At 39.9% G+C, this 18,827-nt stretch overlaps 1 protein-coding gene across 1 annotated transcript in view; it reads right to left on the minus strand.

The window, feature by feature from the left end:
• LOC125933998 (serine/threonine-protein kinase DCLK1-like) overlaps positions 1 to 18,827 on the minus strand; it is a gene marked incomplete at its 5' end in the record, with an annotated part of 92,774 nt that overhangs the window by 50,832 nt on the left and 23,115 nt on the right. The window contains 4 exons of the mRNA XM_049647304.1: positions 241 to 360; positions 851 to 908; positions 7,623 to 7,731; positions 10,439 to 10,523. Of these exons, the coding sequence (XP_049503261.1) occupies positions 241 to 360; positions 851 to 908; positions 7,623 to 7,731; positions 10,439 to 10,523 (372 nt within the window). The remainder of the gene's footprint in view (positions 1 to 240; positions 361 to 850; positions 909 to 7,622; positions 7,732 to 10,438; positions 10,524 to 18,827) is intronic.

Genomic DNA, 18,827 nt, shown 5'->3' on the forward strand with positions numbered 1-18,827 from the left:
TTACATATGAGGAAACTGAGGTGCAGAGAGGTATACCCAAGGTCAGAAAGCTGTTGTAGGTCAAGGCTGAGACTTGAACTCTTGCAGTAAAATTCTAGTATTAATACTCTTCACTATTATGCCAATGCATAGAAATGAGAGACTAAACACTGATGGAAGGGAATAAAGGAGAGAGCGCTATCTATCATACAGAAAAGCCTGGTGCCTCGTGTAAGTTTATTCTTTTTCTAAGATACACACCTTTACTAGTTCCATGACAAGATACAGTTCTGTTGGCACATCCATCTCTTCGATCAGAAGAACAATATTGGGATGCTTCACTCTTCTTAAAATAGACACCTCATTCTGGATCATGTGCTCCTGTTCGAGGGAAAAGTTACCTTAATCAATATACACGTCAAAACATATGAGGAGCTAACTCACATGAGTAAAGCTATACTATTTGAGGATCAAAGGAGATATATTTTGGTAAAATATGATGAATGTATCTTAGATCCTGATATTCGGATAGCCTACAATCACCACAAGCTGTTAAAGGTCCTCAGATGATGCTCGTAAATTTAGAACCTATCAGGATAACTCTAACTGCATATAGAAGGATGGAATGAAACTTAAATCACAACGGTAAATGAAGCAAGTAAACAAACAATGATAAGCGACAGAAATAGCATACAGTCATTCCAATTAACTTTTATCCCAAGAATATCTATAAAGTTATATTCCAATAAATACATAACATTCTATTCCACCCAAATGAAACCCCTAGGGTGAACTTATCTTTGGGAACCGATCTTTGTGTTTCTACCCCCCCACAACAATGTATTTTCACAATAATAAACCTTATACATACTTTGCCTCGACATTTGCTTTTCTTGATAATTTTCAGAGCATATTCCCTAGCAGTTGACCTGCAAAGAGAAAATATTTGTAAAAAATAAATTTAATCTCAAATCTATTGAGTCATTTTGGTAAGGATTAATTTCTTACCCCATAAATCTTGCATCAAATAGATGTAAATACTTTATAAAAAGAAAACACCTCTTTTTTTCCTTTTTTCAAAGAAATATGATATGTATTTCTTTGTATTCCTTCTAAGCCCTGGGGCCACAGCAACCCAGGCTTGCTTGCATTTTCCTTTCTTAGAAGGAATACAATAAATATGTATATCTTAAGGGGCTGACCAAGTGTGCGGACAACCAGCATGATAGCATAGAAACATCTTGAGCTGTTAATGTTACCAGATTGTAATAATGTTCCCACCATTATTGCTATTGCCAAGCGTAACTCTTCCTGCTGGGTTGTCCAGCCCTGCCCTGCCCTCTGAAGTGGTGTGGTCAGGACATAAAGCAGACGTGAGTTTCTGCCCTTCTACCCAATCTCTCTTGAGGTTCTGTCTCCACGAAGTGTGGCCGTGACCGTTTTCTGAATGGCTCTCACAGTCTTACTGATATCTCTCAGTACACAGCTCACACTCTTTAGACTCTGGTTCAGTGTGCAAGTCTACGAGTTCTGTTGGAGAAAGCACAGATGATGTGTCCAAGGTGTACAGAAAGGGATATGCCCATTATCTGAGCTTCTTGTGACTTCTTGGGCCTTCCATGGCGGTGTCATATCACAGAAATAAGACAGAGGCGACAATTAGTTCATCTCCCAAAGCCACAAGGCAGCATCAAAATCAGGACTCTTGAGGTCTTGAGGACTCTGCTTCACACACAGCCCAGCCAACACTGCCCTCCCCACCATGATGGGTGTGGGAGGGAGGGTTTAGTCACCCAGCTACCTTTAAATAGCTTCCTAAGTGGTGTTAGCATTTCTAAGATGCTGTAGTGCCAAAAACGACCAACCGCTCTATTGTCCAAGGACACGACGTATACTTAATAAGCATAAGAAACCACTATTTTACAAGCATTGCCATTTCATTTCTGGTGGGAAACCGAGACAGCTTAGCTCCTTCCCTAGAGATGACAGCCAACTTTAGGGATCCAAATGAAATACAGTGGGAGTGGGGCTGATTAAGAACAAAAGTTTAAAATAGGGCTTTAGAACCTTCAGGATAGAGAATCTAACAAGGATTTCCTACTTATGTGCTTAGAGCTAGAGTGACCTGCCGATAAACGAAAGAGGCCAGATATTAGCCGTGTGTCTCAGGGGCATGACATGGATGGTGTCATCTCCTAAAACTGCTTCTCCCAGGATACTTCCAGGTCCCTGCCTGGATAAGTAGGAAAGTGAAATTACACATGTTCAAGGGGACTCCTCACATTATGAAGGGATCACCGGGTCCCTTTAAGTAGCCTCTTCTTTAGAGGCTTCCGAAGGGTTTGTTCGCAAATGTGAAAACCCTCAATCAAGAGGAAAACTAAAAGCTGAAGTGCTTCTAGATTCTGCTTTTCACGAATCACTAAAAAAACTATAATAAAACAAATCTGAGCTTCGAATCCATGAGCAATTTCCTATCTGGTTTAAAACGTTTCATTCGAGGACAGAGAAATCTGGACTATGAGGCTGACTGCTGTGATAAAAGCCAGTAGTCCCAGGGAGGGCCAGCGAGCTGGAATGGAGGTCACGTTTCATTCTGTGCCTCCATAAAGGGGTGGATGACAGGACAGTGTTGGTGAGAAGAGAGGGGGACTTTTTAGTTTTTTCATTCCCTGTGTTTGCCATTTGATCCTCTGTTTCCCTGCAATGAGTAAGATTTCAGGATGCAAAGCAAAGGGCTGGTGTAGGACCAGGAAGGCTGAATCCTCTCTACAGAGGGACAAGGAACAGAATCTCCAAGGAGCAAGTGGGTTTATTGGCTCCCAGGACACCAAGCAAATCAAGTTATGTACTGAGCCTAGGGCTGAAAGGAAAATGCAAGCAAGCCTGGGTTGCTGTGGCCCCAGGGCTTAGAAGGAAAAGGGACTTTATGAGTTCAGTACCCAGAACCTTACATAATATGACTCAACACTCAGTTAGATTTACCCACTGAAATTAACACTGCAAGTTTTCTTTCTTGATTCCTTGAGGACAGAACTATAAAGTCATAGTAAAATCCTTAATTATTGGAAGTATATGTTTATAGGAAAGCAGCTGAGTCTGGAAAATTAGCCTGAAAACAGGTGTTAGTACTAAATGTATACCATAAGAATAAAAATTTAACTGCTTGCTTTAAGTTGGTAAATGAAAACACTTGGCAAGAAATAAAACCTTAAATCAAGTATTTGTCTTCCTTCATACCCTAACACAGAGGACCTCTGTGCCCCTGTAATTACGCAGCAAGAGTTACAGGCATGGTTTTTTGGGGGGTGCCTGGGTGGCTCAGTCGGTTGGGCGTCCGACTTTGGCTCAGGTCATGATCTCACGGTTGATGCGTTAGAGCCCTGCATCAGGCTCTGTGCTGACAGCTCGGTGCCTGGAGCCTGCTTCAGATTCTGTGTCTCCCTCTCTCTCAAAAATAAATAACCATTAAAAATTAAAAAAAAAAAAAAAACACGCATGGTTCTTTGGTAGTTACAGAGGTGAGTAAAACTTGGTCCCTGTCCCCAAGGACAGGAGTCTACAGTTTGTTATAGTGAGGACACTAGACACAGGGATTGCTGGTGAAACTATCAGCCATTTGCTTGTTTCTGAAATTACATTCTTGACCTTGCACAGAATCATGGAGCCCTTGAATGTCACAGCAAAGGCAGCAGCAGCAGCAGCTGGACAGATTTTGTTTGCTTCCTCGTATACAGGAACCGAATTTGTAAGGTCTCTTCCTGTTAGGTTTGACCCAAGGTCAGAAACTGAACTACTAAGAGAGAAATTTCAAAATTTTACAAACTTGAACTAAGTCTGATTTTTAATATTCGTGCTAAAAAACAATAGTTTGGAGAAAGCTGTCCTGTTTAGACTTTGTGACTGTCAACCCAAGGCCAGCCTGCTCCCCCCCACTCTCCCCAAGGCAGCAGAATGCTTAGTGGTTGGGGTGTCTTGGACTACTGTGCTTTTTGTTGTGGCTCTTATGGGGGATTTGCTAGGTTTTCAGGGTACTAAAAAAGATTACGTGGAAAAGGAAAAACAGCTTCCCAGGTATTCCTACCATAGCATTTGATGAATTTCATGGCTGTCCTTTGATCATGGGTCATGTTCTCAAGCAGAGGGACCGAGGTCTCGTCTCTCTCTATAGACCCAGATGTGTCCACTGTAGGCCTGAGTTAGCAGGGGCTCCAAGCATGTTGGGTGAGGTGCAGAGATTCCAGAGCATGTGGCATTTAGGACCCCCCAACAAAGAGGGGTTCGTAAACAGCACCCTTTGTTTACCTCATAATCATAATAAAGCCCATCTCAGCCTCCTCCTAATGGGGTAATTGTGGAGAGCCCAGTCTCACATCTCTGGAGTAGAGTTTTATTTTGAATTTGAGCGCGAGCCCCAATGGCTATTGGGTGCCAAGCATCCTTGGGAAGAAAAGAAGGAAGCACGCTGCCAGCTAGCTGAAAAATAGCTAAGCTTCTCCATTCTGACTCATCCTCCAAATTGCACTTCAGAAGGAAATACCTTCAAACTACAATTACAAGGTTTTGGAGCTTCTTGAGAATTCTGAAGACTTTCTAGGTAGATGCAACCCATTATTTGTGACACTGAAGCCTCGGCATGTTCAGATGGGTTCGAGCCCACCTACACTCACTGCTGAAGCCATTGGTTTCACTTCCTCAGGTTTATAGGGGAAGCAGGGAGAGAGGGAATCATGGGCAGCTCGAATCTTAATACAATTCTGATGCCTATATTGCTAAAAATGCAAGCAGTGCAGGTAGACAGGAGGGCCAAGACCTATCTGAGACACTGTCACTGGTCATAACTGCACCACATGTACCCTTGGCTTGTATGCTGATTAGTGCATGAAGAGCCAGGAAAGCCAAAGATGAAGGTCACCTCATTGAGAGCCCACTACTCGTGCTCTGACTTCTCTATAGTGCTTTTCAGCTTTCTGAGTTTTCTTTGGGGCCTCAAGTGCTCTATGAAACAGCTTCAGAATAGAACACGTCTCAGTTCACCAACTTCCTTTAGCACGTCCTAGGGGCTCCCGAGGCCACTGGAGAAACTGTTGCTGGGGAGGAGAAAGAAATCTAGGCGGGCCTGGCAGTTACTACCAAAGGATATGCTGGCTCGCAACCATGGAACAAAAAGCCTACAGAACACTGTTATTGTATCCATTGTTATAGGAAAACCTTCCCTGTGACAGCATATTATTAACAGAGGAGGGACATACTTGCTCTTGTTAGTACTCATGCATCCTTCAAAATATGGCAGAATGTACCCGCAAGCAATGTGTGCCATTCACAACGTTCTTAGCTTGCTTTTATTTTCTTGGACCTCTGGAAAATATTAAAAGAATGTTTCGTGATGCCTCCAGGGAGAGAGGGCACATGCCATATGTCCTCATTCAGCAGGAGCAGAATATTAACACTTTTTGGAGCGATCTGGTGTTTAGACTCTGAAGGTTCGTACGAAGAGACCCAAGCTGTGAACTCATGCAAAATGAACACAAGCCAAACTAGAGAGAAAGAAATTAATTCTGGATGGAACCCTGATAAATTCCATCAGGGTATTTCCATTACTGTGGGAAGACCAGTAATGTTGGACTAAGACGCCATCATGCTCCCTGTGCTAGCTAGAAGACACAGCACATGGCTGCCACACCAGACTCAACAGATGATGAACTCTGGCAGATACCCCACATACAAAGGGCAATCTGCTAAAAATGGGAATTTCTGCTACAGTGGAAAAAAAGTTAAAAAATAGTTGAATTGACTATCAGTAGAGGTATAAATGAAATATAAACGTATATAAACACACCCACACTTCCATCCATTGCCTTAAGAATGGCTTCCTTGATTTAATTTTGGACTTCTTTCTATAGGAACAGATAGGGCATGTGTGACTTTAGATCAGATAAGCTGCATTCTCATGACGGACTCTTGGAGGCAGCAGAGCGGTCAAAGCGTGGGTTCTGGAGCTGGGCTCGGACCCATGCCTTACTAAGTACTTCCTCGTTGAGCGATTTTGGGCATTTCACTTCTCTAGGTGTTCTTTGTATGCTATAAACGGAGACAATACCGATATGATGGGATTATCATGGCAATTACATGAAATATGATAAGGGCTTTGTGCATAGTGTGTGCGCAGCAAACAGTGGCTGTTCCTGTTTGTGAAGGTGTGAAGCCTAGGAAAGCAATGGAGAATTTTCTATATTTGGTGGTGATGCAATAAATGGTCACACTGTGTGGTGGCAGTGGGGTGATGAGGGGAAGGCAGGGGAAAAGTTTGCCTAGCAGTAACTACTAAGGGGTTTTCCATACTGCCGATTCCTCACGCCCCTCTCTTACAAACAGTGGCTGCTACAGCAGTTTGCTAGCACTGGGAATACCCTAGCCCACCTGGTATGCTGGGGTGGAGCAAAGTTTGAGATTTAGTGCACAAGGGTATCTTGACGAGGGCTCTGTCACTTAGTCAGGGAAGCGTCTCCCTAACAGCCGCAAAGGAAGCAAAGGTTCCTTTGCAAAGGCTGGGGAGCAAATCGGTGGACGCTGACCAAACTAAGGACCCCTGTGGTGTCCGAGGCCCTGTGCAGACCTCCAGCTCTAAAGTAGCATGAAACTGTGCTTCTAAATCAGAGCCCCGGAGAAGAACAAGCTGGGGATCTTGCCAGGCTAAAGCTCCCAGTCCGAGGCATCCTCCCTGAGTGGTAGGGCAGAGTGAAGGAGCGTTGTCTCACACAGCGCTGACCCGCAGACGCCCAGCCTCACTCAGGGCAGAGAAAAGTGGCAAAGGAAGCGCACACACCCCAGGCCGGTCCCCAGGGAGCCAGCGGGGTACACCCACCCCCCTCAAGGAACGAGGCAGGTTCCCCCTGACTTTTCAAAACTCTGCTCACCAGCTCTGAGAAGATGCTTCTGGCTCACCAGGTCCCTGTAAAGCAAGAATCTGCTCAAGAAAGGAATTCCAATTCGAACACCCGGCTTAGAGTTTGAGGCCACTTTAATCTGGGTCGTGACTTTATTAGTTGTCACTTCATCTAGGAGCCACCAGCCACTGTCCTTGATTAGGTACCAAGGTCTCAGGCATACACCTTTTACTCCAAACCCCTCGCCTTTGGCCCACAAGAGTACCGATGTCTTTCATTTTAAGATATTTTAATGCACTAAACACTATTTTTGTTGGCATCAGTACAGATGTGTTTTAAAGCAAGGTTATTATATTTAATTTGATGATATATCATGTTAGAATTCACTGTATACAAAAACGTTCTGACCTCTACAAAATGGCTCCAGAAAGTGCAGAAAAAACTGCTCAATATGTTGGGTTTTTTTTTTACCAAAATAAAAGGACTCACCTGAAAGATCTGGCAAAGTTTTGCTGAGTACATTAAAAAAGAAAAATCAAAGTCCTTAATTTATAGATTGTCCCAGAAATCACTACATTTTTCAAATCTGTTGTTAGATGGACTTTTCTTTCTTTAAATTTTTTTTTTTTGTTACATCTGGAGTTGAGACATTAACCTGTTCCATATGTGCCACAGACTGCAAATAAAGACACAATCTTGGAAAACATAATGCCAAATGTCTCCTTTAAAGTTCGATGCAAATGAGATCCTTCTCACCTTTCTACACATTCCTTGACAACGGCAAAATTTCCATCCCCTATTGTTCTTCCGACTTTATATCGTTCTGTTATTGTGGCTGGAATCTGGAAGCCTTCCTCCAACACTTCTGAAAGAATCATTAGTACATTTTTATCGGCAGAAAAGGGAACACAGATGTTGCACCAGAGAGACATTTAGAAGTATCATCGGATAGACTGGAACTGATTCAGAATCAATATGTCACTTTCCATACAGTGAGGCAAGCCCCGCTGCTGACACTCCATACTCAACAGTGTTTTACTAAGACGAATGATAAACTAAAAGGAAACGTAGAACGTATGGGGTCCATTCCCACCGATGGAAGAGGGACAGTGGGGATTCTGAGGAGGAAGTTCGGCTCTGTGGGTTTCATGCCAATGTGATCAATAGTGTTTACGGAACACCCCCTGTCTACAGAGAAATGACATTCCTAGGGATGGCTCAGTAGGAAAATGGAGTTTATAGGGGGCGCCGGGCTGCTTGACAGGGTACAAGAATGAAGCATGCCTGCTGTTTGGACACTTAGCTTTACTACATCCTGAAGTGGAGATCTCCGTAAAATTCCTTATGAACTAAGCCCGGAGTGTCACCCCTCCCCAGTATCAATGACCAGATTTTAGACAAATGTTCTCACCAGCAACCTGCATAGCAGATGTTGAGTTAAAATTACAATATTTATTATGTCTGTGAACAGAACAGTTTTGTAGTTTCAATTATGTTAGTGCCACTAACACAACACATTTTCCCCCTTAAAATGCATTTTGAAACATTTTACAAATGCCTAATAATGCTTTAAATATCTGAGGCCATAAAACTAAATAAGCCACACTTAGGTCACATAAATATATTGGATAACCTTTACCATCTTAGGGGTGTAAAAAGCCTTTTATTGCTGGGCTCTAAAATTTACATGCTTTAAAGGTATAAATCCTAGCTCCCCTCAGGCAAACCGAATACAAAATGTGATGGAAGGCCTAGTGTGTTTTCTAAATGTGCTCCTATTCTGACCTTTAATCATAAACTGAGACTAAACATTTCTTCTCGCAATAAAATTAAAACCTCAGGCGGTGCCTCGACTTTCTGGGTGATTTTTGTATTCTCCGTTAGTCCTCATCATTGGGGGACAACAAATGGAAACTCACAATTATCACACATGTGCGTTAGGACCCTTATTCTGGTTCTGTGACCATGCTCCATCTGTACCACTCTGGATTCTAGGGTGGATGGAATTTCTGGAAAGGGTTGTACAAAGTAGGACATTTGCTGCTGCTATTTTTACCCCTAGCATTTATTTGTGCAGCCTCTTTACCTCTTTATAGGTGACATTTTAGTCTTTACCCACCGGAAGCTATCACAGTGGTCTCCAGAATAAAGTGAGAGCTGAAGCCAATTAACACCCCTTCCCTAATCCCCACCATCTCACACCCAAAGAAGCCAATAATTTTGCCTCTGTTTGAAAGACTTAGCCTGGGGATTTTTGTCTACTCCATGGGAATTAGAGGAGATGGCTGGAGAAGTTTCAAATGCACTGCAAAGCACCCGAATTTATAAAACATCTCTCAGATGACACGGTCTTAAGGCTCTTTACTACATGGATAATAAAAATAGCCATGCTTGGCTGTCAGAAGCAAGTCTGACTCCAGATGGGAAACGGAAGGAGGTACTTCATCCGTCCTTCCAGTGGATGCATCACTGAGGCACCCATCTGGAGCACACGGCTTGGGATTTTTTTTTTTTTCCTATTGATAAAAATGTATCTTTTAGGCTTTTGGCTAAGAAGTCTTTGCTGAAGTCTTAGCCAAGGACCAGTTCATTTCATTAGGTAGATACAAGTACACAGTAAAACAAAAGGGACTTCGAGATGGTTGAATTTCATAGTTCTGGAAATGCAAAAAAAAAAAAAAAAAAAAAAAAAAAAAATCTGATACCGCATGGTAGTCAGGAAAGAATTCATGTGCAAATCGCTTATCTCATTTGACATCATCAAAGTGCTTCCCCCCAAAGGTACTTTTTCTGGAAAACTAAATAATATCATTTCAAACAAATGAGGGATGATGATTCTTTAACAGTGACTTGATCATATCAGTTTTATACTTTTCTAAATACTTTCTCATAATTGACTTGAGCCTGATAATGACCCCCAGCGAGGAAACAGGCATATAGTACAGTCTTACACAATTTTATAGAAGGGGAACCAAGGTGAAAAAAAGCTGAAGAGGCTTATCCAAAACAATTCAACGAGTCAGTGAAAAAGTCAATTCTGGAATCCAGGTCATTTGACCACATCAAAGAGAAATTCTAAAATGTACTAGCTTAAGGTACAAAGAATATTTTTTGCAATTGCTATCAAGTAATTCTTTTTGTAAGGCCATGTTTTCACACATTGAGTTCACTTAAGTACATCTGTGGGGCCAAACCAGTCAATCAAGAGAGTAAGTATACTTTAATATACTGCAAGTGATCAGAATTGGGGAAAACAAAGGCAGCCATTACTTCCTTTTATTTTCAAAGTAGGCAATAGCTGGCCTTCTTAGAATACTTATACCCTCAGAGGATGTGAAATATCTCCAAATCGGGCTAATTCCCTTTTCCTGTTCCCATAGAGTAGATATGATCCCTGGGAGAAACTATATGCAATCCTATCCCCTTCCTCTGGCCCCCAGGAGCTGTGTTAAGCTTCTATTTCATAATGCTCCCAAAGTTACGGTTTTCTGAAGTAAATTTAGCCAACCCATCCTCTCCCCCCTGCACAAGGGAAGCCTTCTCCTCAGATACCAAGTTCCCAAGCTCACCACCTTCTCCAGGTCCGTCATTCTCGTCCATTGAGCTGCAGACTTTGGTGGATGCAAGGGAAGTAGAGGAACCTCCATGTTGAGAGCTCTGCAAAAGGGAACAGACACAGAGAATGAAAACACTGGGTCCGGGTGCCAGTCTCCAGATGCTATGCCCAGCCCAGAATCTCGGGAAGTAACTGCACCCGTCACCAGGGAGGATTTGCTCTGAACACTTGAAAAGGGAGGTTTTTATTCAATTGGATTGCTTCTCTTTCCCACCCTATAAACCAGTAATGGATGGTTTAACTGTGTCAGGATAATCACTCTAAATTTGGATGTTCCTTGACTTTCTATTCCTTTTTCTCAAAATCAGCATCCCACAGCTTACTGTTTAGGTTTGTCAGATTTTAAGCATCTCACCTCACTTTTCCACAGTCTATCTGCAAACAGGCCTCAAATATGGTGCCACTCTGATCTCATCCAATGAGTTTTCTATTCTCACCATAGGAAAAAAAAAAATCCTCTTCCGTTTATTTTATGGAATTTTCCAAAAAAAAATATTGAGGCTTACCACATCGTTGGAGAAAGGTTATAGAGTGGGTTTGTTAATTCCACTTTGCAATAAAGACACAAGTACTAAGCCGGTTATCGATATGTTAACTGTTACAAAATAAGTCTGAGGCAAAGACAGGAATAAAAGCCTAAGCCTGGTGATTCCCTTGTATTTTTGGTGTATTTTGACCCAAGACCAATGAGAGCAGACAGGGTAACAGCTCTATTACAAAGCTCAGAGGGTGAAACAATACCAAATATTTAGTACTATGATTAGCTACAGGGCAGGACTTTAACAATGAACCTTCCCATCTCTGCATCTATTCCTTGAGAAAACAATCTGCACATTTCAATGCTATTTCTAAACAGTGAACACAGCTTGTCCTAAAAGATCTTCCTTCTGTTTCCCTGGGTTTATCCACTTGGTTGGCCTGATGGGAGCAGGAGGCGGTGAGGGGGCGGCATTGGCTCATGGTGCCGGCTGTCTGTGGAGCAGAGAGAAGGGAAAGAGCATCTGTAGTTGAATTAATAATGAAGAGGTGGCGAGAAGCAAAGTTGACCTATTTTTCTTCTGCTTACCTGTTTCCCTTCAACCTCCTCCCCACTGCATCTAGCCTTAACAGGACACGAAGTAGGAGGGAGGAGAAAGTTTTATGTAATTCCTTTACCCCCAATAGTATCTTCACGTAAAAGCAAAGGTTATAGTTTTCACCAAAAAGACTAATATCATTCGGGGAATGTTACTTAAATCACTGCAGGGCCATTTGAGTCCACTGCCTGTTCTCCCAGGTTTGGCTAAGATAAATATGCTCCACTGGACAAGTTCATCAAAGCTGACAGCTGACATTGGGGTAAAAGTTAAATTCGCGGAAAGGATACATCTGCTTCTGTATAGGGCATCCTAGAAGTTTTGAGGTTACTCCAGAATACCCCCGAAGGCCACATAGTTTGTGTGGTGTGCCCTTTATTTTCCTATATCATGAGAATTCCCCCATCAATCAATCAGTCTGGTGACTTGAGCGGGGTCTTTTCCATCTCATCTAGCCTCCCTTTGTGACCAGCAGAACACATTTATCCTATATCAGGCTAGAAAGAGGGATCCAAATCATGACATTGAAACAGTTTTCTCTTGAGATGATACTATGTAGTCATAATCAACTCTGTCGAAGGTACTGTAAATGTATGAGCTTCTAAGTCACGCTCTGCTGACTTTTACCGAAGTCTGTTTGTGAAAACCTTGTATTCGTAATATTGGAATACAAGGCTTAAACAAGGCAGATTTACGATGTCGATGTCTGGAGAAAATAAACATTAACATTACCACATTTGAGAGGAAGGTGTGTGTTTTCCAGAAAGTGAGGTCTTTTATCCCTTGTGTCATTGCTTTTGCTGTAGACATAATGTTGTTCCAAGCAGAAAAGCAGTAAGTAAATGTCTAAAATGTAGACCTTCTCTTCTGGGCTTTCTGATCCTTGAATTTCTTCCAGCAGCATCACAAGTGGTGTTTAATAATGTAGACACATTGCGGTTTGGGGTGGCAGGTGCTGTCTTGTCATATGGTGTTTTAAATTTTAGAATACAAAGACACATTCTTTCATCAAGCACTCGAATTAATAGACTAGTAGCATGTTTCCTAGCAAAGATGTCCACAGTTATGCACTCAATTCCAAAAGCTTGTTCTTTTAATAATATCAGATACTCAAAACAGAACTCTGACCCAGGGGCACCTGGATGGCTCAGTCGGTTAAGCATCTGACTTCGGCTCAGATCTCGAGGTCCGTGAGTTCCAGCCCCATGTCAGGATCTGTGCTGGCAGCTTAGAGCCTGGAACCTGCTTCAGATTCTGTTTCCCTCTTTCTCTGCCCCTCCCCTGCTCACACTCTGTCTCAAAAATAATAGATCAACATTAAAAAAACAAAAAAGAACTCTGACCCAAAGTATATGAAAACATCTTTTAAACTGTAATGTGCTATAAACTTGCTGGACATTATTCAGTTAAGTGCCTTATCAACTAACTAATTGCATTTTTAACAGTTCAGCCAAACGTCTGATGCCCTGAATGCTTGCCACAACACCAGCTGTGTTTTCTCTGCCTTATGGACAAAAACCCCTCAAGGATTTTAGGCTCTGGTTTGGAAAAAAAAAAAAAAAAGGTAGAGTTAACACAAGTTTGCTTACTTTTAGAATTGCTTATTTTCGACTTCAGGTTTGAAAATGTACCCAAGGTAATTTCAAATTTCATGCCGAGGGTAACAGCATTTTTTAAGAGAAAAATTTACTTAATTACAAATAGAACTCCAAGAGGAATGTTCTCATTTTATTTTATGCTCAGAGTAAAAGATTCAGAGTATTAGATTTTTAATGGGGTTATCACTTCTTTTTCCCAAAGAAGTAAGATAGTTAACATTATACCCTTTTCTAAGACAATGATTATTCATAGATTAAAAGAATTTCAGGGATTAGAGTAAGCCTTAAATATTACCTATTCCACCCTACTTCTATTCAAAGACCAAATTCCCACTATAAAAATCCCAGCCATGTGGTAAAATGGCCTCTGTCCAAACACCTCCGCCAGTGAACACATTATTTCTTGAGGTAGCCCCTTAATTGTTCATATGAGGCCAAGAAAGTTCTTCCGTATGTTGAAATGATGTCCTTCTACATTTTCCTTTATTGGTCTTAGCTCTCACCTCTGGAGCTACCCATTACAGGTCTAATCCATTTTTCATAGGACAGTGCTTCCGGAAGTTGGAAATAGTTACTGCACCCCTTCAATCTGGATATTCCCAGAGTTTTTTTTTTTTTTTTATTGTTCATCATGTGACAGAGCTCCATAACCTCTTTACCTTCCTATGGATACACTCCAGTTCTCAATAACTCTTGTTAATGCTAGTGTTAAAACAAATGTAATATTCTAGGTGTACCTGACCAGCCCAGAGCAGAGGACAGAGCTTTCTTCCTTGTGAACAGAATATTAATGCACGGTAAGATCACATCGGCTTATTGATAGCACCATAGCTTTTTAGCCTGACACTGAGCTCACAGATATGTCAGATCTCCCTAGTCTGTATTTGAGAGGTTGGTGTTTTGGATCAAGTGTAAGACTTCCTATTTATTCATGTTAAATGTTATATTTATTACATAGATATGCTTGCAGACTGTTATTTTTTGGATTCTGATTTTGTCACTTAATGTTTTTTGTCCTCTCTCCTAGCTGAAGTGATTCAATAATAAACATGGCTCTTTGTGTATGCTAGTTACTAATCCTAAATATACTAATTTAGACAGTGTTGGAACATTTTGATTACTGCCCATAAGTCTGATTGAAGGATTTTGAAAATCGTAGAGGGAAAATGTGTAAATTTTTGCTCTTTAGAATTAACCCAATGAGATTAACCAGCTTTGTGACCGACAGAAGCCGAAAAGCCCACTTATATTTTTGCATGCTTACAAGTGAAATCAGTTTAGTTATTTGGCTTTTCTGGACAGACAAACCATTTTATAGTATACATAATGATAAGATTTTATGTTTGCTTTAGTTTGCTAGTTCTAAGACATCTGGGTGCATAGTACAGAACATACAGTTATTTTAGAATTTAATGCAATTAGCTGCTCTAAGAGACATTGTGACATTTGAAATGTTATCACCTCCAAGCTGATTTAATGGAAACCAGGTGGGCAGGTTGCTGGCACCTGGATGCTTTTATGGCACACCTTCATAAAAGGACTGCCCTAAGTAAGAACACATCCGAAGTGTAGCTTTTCAGCTTGGGATCATATAACAGATGGAGAACATATCACACTTTTTGAAGTGAGAAAGCTGACATAACAGCTCTAACCACATTTTACCAAGATGTATCTGATGACTATGTAGTTAAAAACATTTCATTTTAAATATAATGGTACTAGTTACCTCTGCCATTGTATTAATGGTGTCACTCACCTGAGGACTACTACACTGAATAGTTTTCAAAAATATCCAATTGATGCAACTGATCTACTTGAGGTAGAAAAATCTCACCAGATAACTTTAGCTTTGATTGGATAATTGTATTACTTCCACTCCACATCCTGTCTTGGCATACAATTATTACTTTGTTAATATTGATTTGAAAAACTGTAAAAAAAAATAATTTGAAAATCAGGTGGATCAACTTTATAAAGAAAATGCAACCAATAAATAGTTACCAAACTCAAACTACTGTCTTGGTGATCTTGACTTGAAGTCTACAGAATCTGTAAAGATGACCTCCTTTAATAAAAAAAAAAAAAAAATTAAATCATACTCTTAGTGTAGAAAGCTTAAAACCCAAGGATTCTATATGAGTATAGACAAACCATACATTCATTTGCTCTCCGAGTGCGTATAGAACAAGTTGGTGACGTTGATCCGTAATAACTAGTAAGGTGTTATTATGTGAAACAAGAGAAAGGGAATTCCTTTTTTTCAAATTCCTCTATCTGCATTCTTCATAACATGTTAGCCTAAATACAGTTTATGACAAGTAATCGTGTGTGTAACAAGAATCAATATTGAAAAATGTAAAATGTTATCATAAAGATTCGGTCACAGTTTTTAAAAGACTGAAGACCCGTTATTCATGAAATTGGTTTACTCAGAGGAAGAAAAAATGAAAATGGGAATACTGGGATTAAATCTATGATACTGAAGCCACCCATGTGAGCCAAACATTCAAAAATAAATGTATTTAGCTGCAATTTTGTTTGATCAGGCAGCTCTCTTGCCTCAAGAGTCAGGCCAAGATGTATCAATTTAAAATCTGAACCGGGGCACCTGGGTGGCGCAGTCGGTTAAGCGTCCGACTTCAGCCAGGTCACGATCTCGCGGTCCGTGAGTTCGAGCCCCGCGTCAGGCTCTGGCCTGATGGCTCGGAGCCTGGAGCCTGTTTCCGATTCTGTGTCTCCCTCTCTCTCTGCCCCTCCCCCGTTCATGCTCTGTCTCTCTCTGTCCCAAAAATAAATAAAAAACGTTGAAAAAAAAAATTAAAAAAAATTAAAATCTGAACCATTTGTCTTGAAGAGACTGTTGTTTTGGGGGAGGGGGACACAATGTCTCCCCTGAGGAGTTATTCTTCATGAAATCATAGTTTGGAAAGGGGACCAGAAAGTCATCTAGTTTATCACCTCTCAATAAAATAATTCCCCCCATGATTAACTCCCAAATGAGATTCCTAGTCTGTGATGAAGGGAGCTCACTACTCTTCCAGGCACCTACTATACTTTATTTTAAACTCTGCTATATTAAGAAAGCATAAATACAATTTGGAATTTATAAATTTGTAAACATTTCTTCCAGTTGTACCATTATTGCTTTGGGCACTGGTTACATTCAGGTTATCATGGAACAAATAAAGAGAACCAACTAAAGTAAACTACAATTTTAAGGCTAAAAAGAACCTACTAAAAATGTTAGATTTAAAACTAGAATTTTGGACTTCCATAACAATTTTACTGTAAAATATTTTTCTAACTAAGCCAGTAGAGTTTTCTATTCTCCCTTACCCCACATTATGCATTAAATAAAGTATGGATTTTTATTCTAGACGGATGCTGGGTAAGCAAGCATTTTATTATCATCACTATTTATTTTATCATATATTTACTTATTTTATATACTTATTTATTCAGTGATTTAAAAAAACTTGTTTACACACCCATGTACATATATCTACATGATCATTTCCCCCACCCTACAACTCGATGACCTTGCAAAAAATGCCTTCAAACCCAGGAGACAGTTAGTATGTCTAAAAAAATGCAAGCCAATTCTTTTTTCAATCAGTCGGCCATTGGTCTGACAAATTCACCCTTAAGACAACCCTGAGAGAAAAGTATATTAATGATTTTAATATGACCAGCTGAACCCGAATTCTTCATCACACAGTCTTCTCATTTTGTTGTTTGTTATTGCCAATATTTTACACTTTAGATGTCATGGGATGCCATTCTGCAGTATCTCAAGTATCACTTTGCTGGTGCTAATTACATCACAAGAATGCCATACACACAATTACAAAGGTAAAGATTACCCCTCAAAGTCATTTCCATTTCCGTGTCTACTTATAAGTTTTCTGAAAGAAACTCACTGAACAACATAGGTGGTTTTTCCTGTTTATTACATAGTTATTCTAAGGTGGTAAGTGTCACAAAGTTAACTTTGAGGGGAATAACATGGTCCAGTGCGGAATACAAGCTATAACACTTTACAATGAAACCACAACACAAGGTGATGGAACTTTGAAAACTGGGTAGTTCAATGAAACATCTCATCATTTAGCACTATAAAACTCTACGATGGCCTCAACTGATGGATTTTTAAAACATTTTGACACCAAATGCTCTTTTTAAGAGAATATACATCCAAGCCACTCAAACTGTATACAGAAACTAGGTCACCCTCTTTGTAAAAATTTCATCCAAATGTACAACATTCATAGTGTATTTTGAAGTAAAAAGTCCTTAGGACAAATAAGTCAATTCCTTGTTTGTTGATGAATATAACATAAAAAATACACACCACAGGAAAATTAGCTTTCATACTTCTTTGCCTGTGACCTTTCAGATGCCTACTATCCTGGCTTCAAACCCTTTTTGTGGCCATATATAATACAAACACCCATGTATTACATGCACCATTTATCCATCATCCTTACTAAAATGAACCACATTTTAAAGACACTATATATCATGCACTCTTGAAAATTACAGCTAGGGCCTCAGATTTCCTATCTTTTCCACATGCGTTACAGGCACAAAATTACAAATATTTTTCAGCTGACAGTATAACAAACTGCATCAGGCAATCGGTATATTGAATTCAATATATTTCTAATTTTTACACTACACTCTTGTGGGCTATCTCAAACAAATACAGTTCTCACTCACATGCACAATTAGAGATGCTAGCAAAACTAATGCAAATATGTATAAATGGGCAAATGTATGCATATATAGTAAATCCGTTTGATTAACATTTTCAAGTGTGTATATATTTATGCAGATATATACACACACATAGCAAGTATAGGAAGGTTACTACTGAAAATACGTCAACAGTTCAGAATAGTGTTTTGAAAGAACATACAAAATTGCCTTACAGGTTATCTGGCTTTGTTACCAACCTACTTCAACTCAAACACAGTTTGGATTATTTTATATTTATGTTTCAATATTAACACTCAACTACTCACAACTCTAGAAATCAATGTTTCATTCTTAGTGAATATGGATTGACAACCAATACATGTCATCAGTGCATACACTAGAGAAAACATCAGTGACAGTATTTACTCATTTTAATAACTGAATATCAAGACATAACGAAACAAACACTGATGTGTGCTTATACTTAAAAATTAACACAACTTTGGGTTTGTTTCAATGCCACATTTTTTGTGTATCTGGATTCCAATTTTTTGTTTGTTTGTTAAATAAATCATTACATCTATTAGGAACCATTTTGCCTTACTAGTTCAGCATACTGCTTTTGAACTTAAAAATGCCCCAACTACTATGTCACATTTAACAATTTGTGGCATTTAGGTTTTACAAGATCCATATACAGTTCCACAAGAGCCAGTAACGTATAAGGCTGTGTCACAAACACCATGTTTTACTATTTATGGTCTATAAACATACACAAACACGTATATAAGCACACCCATATACACACAGAGCCCTGAAAATTTACATAGACACCCACACACCTGTATAGATATATGGCCACACAGGAAAAATTTAGTAGTCCAATAGCTCAAATGCATGGGATTATTTTTCAAGAATATTATTTTCTACTTTCATCAAGAAATTTAGCATTTAGACTTCATTGCTTTTAAAT

The sequence above is a fragment of the Panthera uncia genome, assembly GCF_023721935.1.
Source record: "Panthera uncia isolate 11264 chromosome A1 unlocalized genomic scaffold, Puncia_PCG_1.0 HiC_scaffold_16, whole genome shotgun sequence".
NCBI lineage: Eukaryota > Metazoa > Chordata > Mammalia > Carnivora > Felidae > Panthera > Panthera uncia.